Source organism: Suillus paluster (assembly GCF_016628075.1).
Source record: "Suillus paluster strain FC165 chromosome Unknown EDB91scaffold_1, whole genome shotgun sequence".
Lineage (NCBI taxonomy): Eukaryota > Fungi > Basidiomycota > Agaricomycetes > Boletales > Suillaceae > Suillus > Suillus paluster.
The window spans coordinates 376,145-388,576 of NW_024537561.1; the positions used below are offsets into that span (position 1 = coordinate 376,145).

General features: G+C 49.8%; 5 protein-coding genes across 5 annotated transcripts; 3 read left to right on the forward strand and 2 right to left on the reverse strand.

Moving 5' to 3' along the window:
• Positions 1-38: 38 nt before the first annotated feature.
• On the reverse strand, positions 39-1,238 carry EDB91DRAFT_1325394 (Alpha/Beta hydrolase protein; the record flags this gene model as incomplete). The annotated part of the gene is made up of 6 exons (XM_041325199.1): positions 39-337; positions 385-401; positions 463-748; positions 807-934; positions 985-1,003; positions 1,070-1,238. 6 exons carry the CDS (start codon positions 1,236-1,238, stop codon positions 39-41), a joined length of 918 nt encoding a protein of 305 aa, XP_041184145.1.
• Positions 1,239-3,004: 1,766 nt separating this feature from the next.
• On the forward strand, positions 3,005-6,242 carry EDB91DRAFT_6807 (YT521-B-like domain-containing protein). Its single transcript, XM_041328080.1, has 8 exons — positions 3,005-3,476; positions 3,533-3,669; positions 3,816-4,973; positions 5,027-5,190; positions 5,240-5,276; positions 5,331-5,449; positions 5,498-5,636; positions 5,687-6,242. The coding sequence occupies exons 1-8, from the start codon at positions 3,212-3,214 to the stop codon at positions 6,035-6,037; spliced, it is 2,370 nt and encodes a 789-aa protein (XP_041184146.1). The 5' UTR covers positions 3,005-3,211; the 3' UTR covers positions 6,038-6,242.
• Positions 6,243-6,447: 205 nt separating this feature from the next.
• EDB91DRAFT_1040721 (uncharacterized protein) lies at positions 6,448-7,677 on the reverse strand (the record flags this gene model as incomplete). Its single annotated transcript, XM_041312883.1, has 1 exon — positions 6,448-7,677. The coding sequence occupies one exon, from the start codon at positions 7,675-7,677 to the stop codon at positions 6,448-6,450; it is 1,230 nt and encodes a 409-aa protein (XP_041184147.1).
• A 165-nt stretch (positions 7,678-7,842) lies between these two features.
• Positions 7,843-8,742, forward strand: EDB91DRAFT_1041804 (TIM-barrel-protein domain-containing protein; the record flags this gene model as incomplete). Its single annotated transcript, XM_041312951.1, has 2 exons — positions 7,843-8,019; positions 8,068-8,742. 2 exons carry the CDS (start codon positions 7,843-7,845, stop codon positions 8,740-8,742), a joined length of 852 nt encoding a protein of 283 aa, XP_041184148.1.
• Positions 8,743-9,015: 273 nt separating this feature from the next.
• EDB91DRAFT_1091899 (WD40-repeat-containing domain protein) lies at positions 9,016-11,171 on the forward strand. Its single transcript, XM_041316716.1, has 9 exons — positions 9,016-9,198; positions 9,260-9,419; positions 9,480-9,780; positions 9,845-10,022; positions 10,077-10,173; positions 10,303-10,359; positions 10,416-10,517; positions 10,564-10,939; positions 10,991-11,171. Exons 1-8 carry the CDS (start codon positions 9,164-9,166, stop codon positions 10,852-10,854), a joined length of 1,221 nt encoding a protein of 406 aa, XP_041184149.1. The 5' UTR covers positions 9,016-9,163; the 3' UTR covers positions 10,855-10,939; positions 10,991-11,171.
• The last annotated feature ends 1,261 nt before the right edge of the window (positions 11,172-12,432 follow it).

Below are 12,432 nucleotides of genomic sequence, written 5' to 3' on the forward strand. Positions count from 1 at the left end.
ACACACAAATCATAACATACAACGGTGTTGAATCGTTTTCACATCCGAGCCTTCTCCCCACCCCTGAGCTGCAAAAACGCTTCGAAAACGCCATACCAAACCTGGGGATCGAAGTACTCGATGTAATCGTGACCGAAGCGATGATGTGGTACTGAACCTGTTCCATCTCCTACCGGCACCGTACGTGCCCATGGAATGATCTTCAAAAAGCCCTGAACATTGGAGAAAGGCAAGATCTGATCGAGTTCGCCGTGGATGATCATGAATTGTGTGTCCGGCGACAAATGAGAATGACACCCTGTGAAGTCAAATCGGGAGACTGCTCGCCGTTGCTGTACTGTGCTTGGATGAACGCTGCGCTGACATAAACTCGGAGAAGATTACCTATGGTCTTGAATGGCCTGGATATTGCATTTTTTCGGTCAGCACTGTGGCCATCTTGCATAAAGACAGAAACACGACCTTCCAATTAATCCGCGATCTATGAGTTCTTCTATTCTCGCTTGGTTGGCTTCACTAGCAAACCACTCGGGGTCATAATTTTGGGGCATACTGAGGCGCACCGTTTCCCTGATTGTTTCCAGTGTCAATGGTCCTTTCGGTCTGGGCGCGAACTTTAGTCCGTATCCTGGGTCCAGAGTGGGTGTGAATGCGGTACAAGCAAGTACAACGTGTGTCACACGAAAATGTAGGGGAGTCGGATTCGTGCGATGAAAGGGTAAGAATAAAAGACACTGAACAATCATGCCTTGTCATAATTATATGTCAGGTGCAAATTGTAATCTGAGTTGCCTCCTTGGACCTACCTCCCATGGAATGTCCGCACAGAGCAACCTCGCTCCATTGAAGATGCTTAATTAGAGACAGAAGGTCTCTTGCCAGTGTGTCGAGAGTAAAAGAGTCATCCTTGCGAGCCCTAGAATCCCCCATGCCTCTGTACATCACTAAATAAGATATATTGAGAAAGTAGTCTATAAAACTTACCTGTGGTCATAGATCAACACTGTATCGAGTGAACATTATATACTGCTTAATATTACTCATTCGGTGTTTATTAGTAACCACGCACCTTGTCGATTTTTGGCTAGCAGCGATGATATTTTCTCGGTGTCCCCCCGACAGGATGTGACGCCGCCAACGAACACGAGCGGCACTGGTGCCCCTTTGCGGTCTGAGCCAAGCACCTCGTAGGCTAACTGAGTTCCATCTGGAAGTTGCAAGATAGAGTAATTGTCCATCTTGGCCTTATGCATAGACTCGGGGCCAGCCGCCTCACAGGTACACGACAGTGACAAGGAGTGCGGGGTGGTTAGAGCCGTTGGATGAAGGTGCTATTAGTTGACTCTATTTCAAAGTCCGATCATGATCTGACACGACGTACATGTGATTCAATGCGCGTATGTACCACCGTTCGGTTATAGAAGAATAAGAATACGTTCGAACCGTAACCGTGTATAAGAAGATAACGGATTCGAGCTCGAAAACTTCGTATGGGACAATATCTACTTACGAATTGCAATAGCAGCAGATTGGCGGCACAAGCCCCTTGTTCAACATGCGGTCAGTACTGCCATTCTTAACTCACTGCATCTCAGGTATCTAGTTCTCGCAGTACCAACCTGTCGAACCTTGAGTAGCGGTACGTTCAGCCGCAGCAGTTTGAATGTATAGTGCTGAACTTCTACGATCAACTAGACCTATGCCAGTGTATGCAGCAGTGTTACGATCGTCGCATCGAGAAACACATGGATTTGCTGCCACTACAGATCAGCTGCGCAGAGCTCAAGAGAGGGCAAAATTTTCAGCACCGCCATCGGAAAGGTATCCTCCCGATGTACTTAGGCCCCGCAAGACCTCGGGGTCAACTCCGCCCTGATGTTAAATGCGTTTTAAGTTATGGTTCCACTGCGTCACAAAGCCGCAGGGCGTCATAACTGTTGACGTGGGCGTGAAGAGCTTTAACTGCCGCCCATCTATTCCCCCACGCACTGCATCACTGGAATGTAACTACGTAAGTGCATATGGAATTCATTCACTTGCAGCAGCAATTGTATTTGCTGCCATTTGTGCTCCTCTACTGGCCTTATTCATTATGAAGACTAACTTTTGTGTGTATCGTTCTTTCGCTTCCCGTGAGTATGATGTCACTCACGAGCGACTAAATTTCTCCTTTAGTTCGTTTTACAGCATTTTTCGACATCCTCCGCGCCTTACACTGTTGCAGCAGATGGGGAAAATCCGAACGTGTTAGTCACATACGAAGTTTTTCACAACATGAACTTCTTTAGTATTCTCTACTCTGAATCGGCTTACATCTTGGCGGGAGATCGGTATGTGGTGTTATGTGCTCGCTGCGAGGCGTCTTTGATGGGCTTTCTAAGTGCGAAGATTGCGCAGAACCTTTCTCGGGACCGTCTGCTTCGATATCACAGTTATTCTCATGGCAGCCGTCGCAGTGGGAATTCCTTACTGGTGCGGCACAGTATGGTACTGTACAACATCCAGTACCGTCGATACGGATAATACCCTCGATAAGCCGGTATCTGTATTTTTCTGGGGTGCGGTTTCATTCTTACTCTGCACGGAGTACTCAGGTATGGCGGAATTACCTTGACTGACGTAGCGCGGTACCAGGATTCTTGGCTCAACCTACAGCGTTTATATCCTTCCTATGATCTCGCTTCCGCTCGTTGCTCGTGAACATCGTGTGCGACGGCAAATAACAACACGGAACAAAGCAAGGAGGGCATCCTCTCGCTGCAGTGTGGGAAGTTTTGACTGTCCTGCTGTTTATTACTCACGTCAGTTCCGGTACCCTGCCCCCAGGTCAGAAATACCACAAGCTTACAAGATATCCGTCCTGAAAATTCGCATGGACAATCCTAAATATTTATCCCTTTACCTTACAGTACTAGTAACATTCACGATTCGTTTGATATACATACCTACTTGATATCATAAGCTCTGCGATGCATAGAGAAGCAAAAAAATTGGAATGAATTGCTTCTGAATAGTGCGGAGGTAGCGGCGACGGCATGATTTGGCCAGGACTGCGTCTGAGAAGGTTTGGACTAGTTGGCAGTAACTTACACACGTTGTCTACTTTTTTGTCTTTCTCTTCTGATTTTTGCTAGATCGCTTCATCTACTGAGCTCTCTGGTCGATCTCTCCTAAGAAATCACCCGAGCAGAAGACGTAAATTTTATCCCCGATGTCGTCGCAGGGGACACATCCGATTTCCCCTCCTCCTGTACCAGTCTCTCCTCCTTCAACTGGTGTCCGGCGTCATCACACAATCTCAGCATCATCTCGCTCAGCGAGGGCTGGTGCCCGTGCGCCCATTTCTGAGGAAGCGCAGGAGCAGCCACTCTCGAATGACGATGAGCTCGTTGGTGAGGACTGGCGAGGCGGAGTTGGCGCAGTGGGAGAGAAAACCTCGTTGCACCGACAAAGCTCGCTCCCCACCAAATATAAGGGTATGTGAAAAGACATATTAGATGCCTGTTCATCGTTTACCATGTATGCTCTCCAGCCGTCCATGGCCGAAGGTCACGACAGACGGGAAATCTCACCCCAAGAAATATGAATAGTTTATCTGCCATCGATGGTCACGAAGGCGATGAAGAAGACTGGGAAAACGACATGAGAGCGTTTCAGAATGAAGACGAGGTGAGTCTTTGTGCTTAATTTACATCTACATCATACACGCCACTGGCTGGTGAACTCCACATCACGGTGTTCGAGGCCATGAATACAGGCCATGTTACTCCATTACTTCCCAGTTGGCAACTTTTATACTCACACGATTCCTTCAGCACGATATGTCCAACTCTGAGTCTTCTCAGCATCAGCTCGTCGTTGACGCCCAATCGCAGTTGTCTACGGGCAATCCGTCCCCTCTGTCACCTCAGTTTTCAACTTCGCACGTCCCATCGCCGCCTCCTGCAGGGTCGGGCGTGCGACGTCACCAGAGCCTGACTTATGGGGCTCAGAGCGGTGTCAGGCAAATGTCCTCTTCAGGGCTCAAGCGTGCTGGGACTCTTCAAGGAAGTGGACGGCATCCCCCAGTCGGACATAGCCCCAGCCCTCCCAACGAGGAGGAGTACATCGAGGAACAGGAGCTTGTCAATTCTTACGAAGAGGACTCCTACTTTACCTCCCGGTCCCCTCCACCCCAGCAGCAGCAATATGCCCCTCAAGGTCAAGGACAGTATCCGACCAGCCCTATGGGACGCTCCTCTCCTTGGAACACTCCTGGCACCGGGGAGTGGCGAACCCCTGGTGGTTCGTTTTCCGCGGCAGGAACTGGAAATCCTGATGACCTCGCTCGTGCTCTATCCAGCCTCGACATCAACCATAATCTCTATGTCAGTAATACAGGATATCAAACAGGACAGACTGCCCATCCTCCCCGGTTTCAATCCACCCATCCACCCCCCGCACTTTCCCCTGGTATGCGCTCGGGCAACGTGCAGGGTGCCAACAATGGCTCCTCTCGCAAATTGCAGTTGAACACTGAATCTGATGGGCGCAGGACTCCAACTGCACAGCCCGGACAGGTGCCCGGCAGCGCGCCCGCATACGTTCAACCTATTGGAGCTCAACAGCAAATGCACCAATCTCGTGCTGGTTCCATGAGCGACGCCGACCGTGCAGTGGCTGTCACTGGGGCTACGGCTTGGGAACAAAAAGAGAAGCTTCTTGGCCAACGCACTTCTAACCCCAGCTTGAACTATCGATACAACCAAGGCCAAAAAGGCAATGTTCCTAGCGTACCGCCCATCCCTTCGCAGTATCTTAATCAGCAAAGCGGTCAAGCTCCCCGAATGGGGAATTCCTTTGGCCAGGGACAGATGCAAGGCGACAACAACGCCCAACCCGTTCCCGGGTTCATCAACACCCCTGTTGACGTTCCGACGCTGATTGCTGGAAAGGGATATAATCCGCCCAACTTCGATATCCGCCCCGGATTTGTATGTTGTCGCTGTCTTTGGATGTCATCGTCTCAATTAAAAATACTGCTCAGGCTCGCTATTTTGTCATCAAATCATATACAGAAGATGATGTTCACAAATCTTTGAAGTACGAAATATGGAGTTCTACAGATCCCGGAAACAAGAGACTTGACAAGGCCTTCAAAGAGTGTGGTGGGAGGGGTCCCATCTACCTCTTCTTCAGTGTGAATGCTAGGCAAGTGATTTGACGATCCAATCCCAACGCATGCTCACCATCACCTCAGTGGTCATTTTTGCGGAATGGCAGAAATGTTAACTCCAGTACGTATTATTTACTCTCAGCCCTCCAGAGGTTCCTGTTCATCTTCCGTCTAGGTGGACTATACAAGAAGCAGTACAGTATGGGCGTCCGACAAGTGGAAAGGTGTGTTCAAAGTGCGATGGATCTTTGTTCGTGATATCCCGAACGCCAACTTGAGGCACATCCGCTTGAGGTAAGTTACTCGCAACCAGGAGAACTTTTTTGCTGACCGTTTGGTTAGCAACACTCAAGAACGCAAGCCAGTGACAAACTCTCGAGACACTCAAGAGCTACTACCTGAAGCTGGTCAAGAAATGCTCCGTATCTTCCACACCCACCCTGCTAGGACTTCTCTACTGCAGGACTTTGCTTTTTATGAGGTGCGTGATAGAAAGTTTGCATTTGGGTTTAGCATTCACATCGCTAGCAGCTTCAGGCGATGCAGAAGATGCAAGTGAATCAACAGCAACAGCAACAAGGCGGAACTTTGACCCTGTCCGACGGTCCCACTCCACCATCGCAATCCCCTCCCCCGCAACAGACTATGTTCTCGATGAATATGGCGAACATGGCGACCACTCCTGCTATGTACGGCGCAATGTCGCCGGCTATGGGTGGCGCTTTGTCTCCCCATTTGCTCTCCATGCAAATGGGGATGGGGATGATGAGCCCAGCGTTTGGTATGCAGCAGACTCAGGCCATGCACCAGAGTGTCATGCGTCACCCCAGCCCTGGGCCCCCTGGACAGAACTTCATGAGTATGGGCGGCGTGCCATACTGAAGCTAGTGTCTTCACGATCTTATGGTGTTTCCCTTTCGCGCAGAGAAATGAAATGTGAAAAGTATCTCGATCACTAACATTGGATATAGATTTCTACTTTTTGCGCCGAATGTACTTCTCTAGTTTGTATATCCTTTTCGCCATGATAAGTTTCTTCATCTTTCCTGCTTTCTCTTTCTCGTTCAATGTTGTAACCATAGTCTCCCTTGTCGCACCATCACCGAGACCGAATATGCTGTCATAATTGCTACTTACACTGCAGCTGTACAACGGCCATGGACATGGGACTTTGATGGACGTGGATATCCGCTTGTTCGCTACATTGTAATTGTTTTGCCTGCTATTCCTTATCTATGCTACCGGTATTCCAGAAGTCAGGAATTCCGTTGCTATTTGCCCCACATTACAACCTACTGTACCTCTGCCCGCAATAGCTCGTGCAACGCCTCTGCGATCATCAATGCGAAAGAAGGGTCATTGATATCCACATCAAACTCATCCACTGGGCACTGCAAACCACTCCTCAGTGCGTGCAGCAGAGCGCCGTCCGCATCAGCATCGCGAAATGGTCCTGTGTCTTTGTCGATACCAGAGAGACCTCGCAAGGGCAGGATAACGCGTGTCTTATTAGTGGGCGCTCCCTTCAACTTTTCTACCATGATCTGGCCGAGCTTTGAGCATTCCTCGCGGGAGGTGCGCATCAGAGTGACTGAGGAGTTGTGATAGTGGAACAATCGCCCCTGAAACTGCTTTGGAATGGTGTCCGCTGGTCCGAAGTTGACCATATCCAAGGCACCCACTGACACCACTTGGGGAATACCATAGCTTGCTGCTGCCTCAAGGCGACGAGGACCAGCAGTGAGCACGCCACCCACAAGCTCGTCCGCGAGCTCAGTAGTGGTGATGTCAAGGACCCCAACAAAATGGCCCTCGCGGATGAGTCTCTCCATTGCTAAACCCCCAGCACCTGTGGCATGGAAGGCGATTACAGAGTAACCCAACTCCTCCAGCTTCTGAGTAGCCATCTGCACGCAGGGAGTGGTCAAGCCAAACGTACTGACTGCAATGGCCGGGCGTGACGACTTCAAATCCGCCCGAATAAGAGAACGTTTCGCCATCCCTGAAATAGCATCCGCTGCGTTTCCCAGGACGACTTCTAGTATTGTATTCATGCCGGCGACGTCGACAACAGAGTACATCATCGTGATATCTGATTCACCGACATAGTGGGAAACGTTCCCCGATGCCATGGTGGACACCATAAGCTTGGGAAAGCCGATGGGTAGGGCATCTCGAAACGCTCTCGTGCAGACGCTCGTATTACCCGAGCCTCCCGCTCCAATGACCCCCGCGATACTCTGAGTTGAGTGTAGACGTGCCAGAAGCTGCGTCAATGCGATGGTCATGATCTCCTGTCCTTTTTTGCGGGATGGCGTACTACAGACAGTGGTTGCATGTTCCCTCAGCACATCTGAACGGGGAATGTCGATGTCCCGCAAGTCAGGTGCATCATAGGACCCGATGTCAATTAGGATAGCATTGCAGACAGCAGTAGACTGAACTGCGCGCTTCAGGAAGATAAGAGCCTCAAACTTGGTGTCGCAGGTGCCTATAACTGCGACAGTGGGTGGTATCGGCATCATCGAGGTAGATCAGGGACCGCGAACCCTTCGCGCAACACGTCTTGACGATAAGTACGGGGCGCCGCCCGGCCTAGATTATGTCATAGTATGCGGATGCGAAACGGAGCCTGTTCGTTTTGCCCGTGGAAAAATGCTGGACACCATTCTCGTCAGTGGTCCACAATGGCGGAGATAACAACGTCAAAGCGACTGCGAGATCACATCAGCCAAGGGCGGGCGATTGTGGGTGGGGGCGCAGGTATTGGGCTAAGTGCAAAGATACAAGAGGCAGGGGGGATTGACCTCATTATCCTATACAACTCCGGTCGCTACCGGATGGCTGGTAGAGGATCCTTGGCAGTGCGTGGTCTTCCTATATCCATTAAATCCAGCTGATTGATTGTTTAGGGTCTGATGCCTTACGGCGACGCGAATGCCATCATGCTAGATATGGCCCGTGAAACTCTGACAGTTGTGAAAAATACGGCGGTCTTGGCTGGCATATGCGGGACGGACCCATTTCGGGATATGTCGCAGCTGCTGGAGGAGGTCAAAGGCCTGGGCTTCACTGGAGTCCAGAACTTCCCCACAGTTGGCCTCATTGACGGTGTATTCCGACAGAACCTGGAGGAGACAGGGATGAGCTATGAGAAGGAGGTTGAAATGATTCGAATGGCACACGAACTTGATCTGCTAACGACACCATACGTTTTCAATGTCGACGAGGCGCAACGTATGACAGGGGCGGGAGCCGATGTCATCGTAGCCCACATGGGCCTCACGACGAGTGGTACTATCGGTGCAAAAACCGCGTTGGCCCTTGATGATTGCGTGGTCCGGGTCAAGGAGATTCTGGATGCGGCTGTGAAGATCAACCCCGAAATTATAGTTCTTTGCCACGGCGGTCCCATTGCCACACCATCAGACGCAAAATATATCATCGAAAGGGTTCAGGGCATTCATGGTTTCTTTGGTGCTAGTTCGATCGAGCGACTGCCAGTTGAAGCTGCCATGAAGGAGGTGACCCAGGAATTTAAATCAATCCGTTTATCTACCCGTCTGGTGAGAAGAACCATCTTTTGAGTGTCAGGAGTCACTGACCGTGATAAATATCCGACAGTGAAATACGTAGTGACCGCATTACGATTCTGAATGTGAATCTATTGCCAAGGGTGTCTGCCAGCCTCTGCCCGGACACGATGAACATGCGCCTGACAGGACGCAGAACTGGCATCTGACATTGCACGCCAATAGCGCTAGATATTTAAATTAATTAATCAGATAGCTGAGGAATGATTGATATACATGCATCATGGTTAGCCTACTATGCAGGGGTAGCTGGCCATCTAGTTCGGACCCGGACGCGCCTTATGGAATCAACAAGGCAAAACAAGATCTTCCACAGTTGGTCTACAGTTTACTAGTGACAACGCCTGTCGACGCGTTGTTATCTCATACTACATAGCATTCAGCTTAAGGCAGCCCACAAGTTGTCACAATCAGAATGGCGCTCCTTTCAGACCGTCAAAAAGAAGAATTGTGCGTGAACTGGGCACCGGAACATTTATTTGCTACTGACCGTGACCGTGTATCGATGTAGACATAAATCCATGCTAGAGTACCTGCATACGAGCAATTTCACAGCAGCGTACAATGCGCTAAAGGAGGACACTGGGGTGGAGTATACACCGGATCCTAAGGCCAAGTATGCGGGTCTTTTGGAGAAGAAATGGACCAGTGTTATACGGCTACAGAAGAAGGTGCGTTCTGAGATGTGCATTTATGATCGTGTCGATCATCGAATTTATGTGACCTCGCAGATCATGGATCTCGAGACCCGAAATGCATCCCTTCAAGAAGAACTATCCATTGCTCCATCGAAACGTGCCGCCATGCAAGCAGACTGGGTGCCCCGCGCCCCCGCTGCACACGTGTTGACAGGCCACAGAGGTCACATCACACGCGTCGCTTTCCATCCACAGTACTCGATATTAGCCTCTGCAAGTGAGGATGCAACAGTGAAGATATGGGACTGGGAAACGGGCGAGTTCGAACGGACATTGAAGGGACACCATCGTGCCGTCCATGATGTCGATTTTGACCACAAGGGACACTTACTCGGTGAGTGACATGTACTTTCGTGCGAGCACCGCTGATGAATCCGCATTGGTGAGGGTGTTCACAGTGACATGTTCGTCTGACCTATTTATCAAGATATGGGACTCTGAAAATGAGTGGAAGAACACAAAGACACTATCAGGGCATGATCACTCTGTCTCGTCAGTGCGATTCATGCCAGGAGATCAATATATCGTCAGTGCAAGTCGAGACAGCACGATTCGCGTTTTCGATGTTGCATCAACGTAGGAATGCCTTTCTCGCACTAATTCCAGTGCTGACTCTATATATGATAAAAGACATCTAGTACGAACGATCTCCGGTCATTCAGAATGGGTGCGTTGCGCGGTTCCCTCAGATGACGGTCGGCTGCTTGCAAGCGCGTCAAAAGACAAGGTAAGCTCTCATGTTTCGTTAAAAAAAACCTGCTTCTACATCTGGGACCTCAGACTGCGAAACTATGGGATCCCCTAACTGGAGAATGCAAAGGAGAGCTAAGGGGGCATGATAACGAGCTCGAAGCAGGTTTGTTTTGCACCTGTGGCTGCATACACCGCCATTCGCGAGCTTGCGGGCCTGCCAGTAAGCCCAGATAACCATGAGCAGTAATCGCGCTATCTCAGGCTATCCCTATTCAGAATGTGGGTCCCAAGGGTCCCGGTGCTTATGTCGCTACTGGATCCCGAGACAAGAATATCAAGCTTTGGGACGTCCAGAGCGGACAGATGATTAAGAACCTTGTGTGTACATCCCTTTTGGCTCCAGACGCCTACTGATTTCGCATAGGCTGGACATGACAACTGGGTGCGCGCACTCGTCTTCCATCCCTCCGGCAAGCTCCTCTTGTCTGCGGCGGATGACAAGACAATACGTGTGTGGGAGCTGTCCACAGGGCGGTGCATGAAAACCGTTGAGGCACACTCGCACTTTGTAGCAACGCTTGCATGGGGTCGGCAGAAGGTTTCCACGGCGGCGAAATCGAACGGCACGGATGCGAAGGCTGGCGAGCTGGAAAAGCTTGTGAACGTAGTCGCGTCTGCTGGCGTTGACCAGACGATCAAGATATGGCTTCCATGATACATTCACCCAGAGATCTTGAGCTACGCTTTGAATGGCAGTATATGCGCTTTCGTCGTTGATTCCTATCCTCTGCGAGACCTTGGTGAGTCATGACGCCTATCTCATGTGTCTGGTAGTGATACGGCGCTACTAGCTTGGCTACTAGACATAACACATAGTACGACTCTCCTTACGACATATCCCTCACGATCATTTATTCACGGACTTTCTTCTTTCGGCTCAAGATTCGGTTCCTTCAACATACCCATATTACTCCTATATATTGACCTTGTAAAAGCTATACAAGATAAATTCAGGATCTTCGCAAACGGGACAGAATGACTGTCAGATAGACTATGTGCCATCAATTCGTAAGGATCCATACCCGATCTTTGATGGCATCAAAATACTCTCCATGATCTGACTGTCCTCGGATAAAGCCACCCAGTTGACTTCGTCAGGGTGCTCAAGTGGCTCGCCAACGAATTTCAACGTGGATCCCAAAGTTATCCGAGCTTGCTGGGGCGAGTTTGGTGCCGGTGACAATTACCCCAGTGATGGAAGGTTCCAAGCTGATGGTCGGTGTCTTCAGTGGCTACGTCAGATATTCGGGTAATTTTATTGTCTGCACTGGCGATACGCTGGCAATCTGATCGAATGACACTTCAAGTGTACGCGCTTTTCAACCTTCAGGAACTTCTTCCTGCTCATTTTATCCTAAATGATGGTATGCCCCCCACACACACTTTACGTGCTGACATTCCAGAGTATGACACTGAGCTTTCAAAGTTGCCCACTTGAAGTTGCCCGAAAATTGTCTCGCCCGGCTTCCTCGCCATCCCACGATGGCTGTCTGGTGCAAATACGACGCTGTTCACGTATATTGAACGATACTGGCACGCTTTTGTTGACTGCAACAAGAATTTTGACCTGAATTATAGGCAGTGCTGAGTGGCAGCTTTCGCATCCGAGAAGACGGAAATGAACGGACATGATATCCGTCCTACCAGGAGTCGATCCAGGGCCTTGGGGAAACGTACATCGTGGCAGGTAGAGAGGGATACGGAGTATAGACGAACTTTATCGTCTTTGAACATCTTTAGGCAAGGGCTTGACGCGTCGATACGAATTCAACCTCGTGGGAACCAGTTGAATTTGTATCGACACACTCAGGTCTTCCCGTTCCATCAGAACGGAGGCCTCCTCCCCGAAGACGTTGGTCAGTTTCCCAGGACTCGTCACGACTTGATCAATTGTGAAAGTTTGATTGACAGTTAAAATTTTACTAGACACATTATTTCATCTATCATGAACTTGAATGCGAAAGACGACCTTCTCGTTCTCGGTGGGGAAGAGGTCACCAATCCGAATACTGACTGTTTAATAGTAGTGCCAAGATAGGATTTAACGTAATCATATAATTCATATCCTTCACAGATCACGATGTAAAACTCCCCCCACGGATGGACACGTCGGCCAAGGTCAAATGACCCCAGGTCTGAGAAGGAGTAAACATAGTATAAGAACGGAATCGATCTGATCAAGGAGATTGACGCAGGTATGTATGTACTAGAAATGCATTGCTCGGCTCAAGAC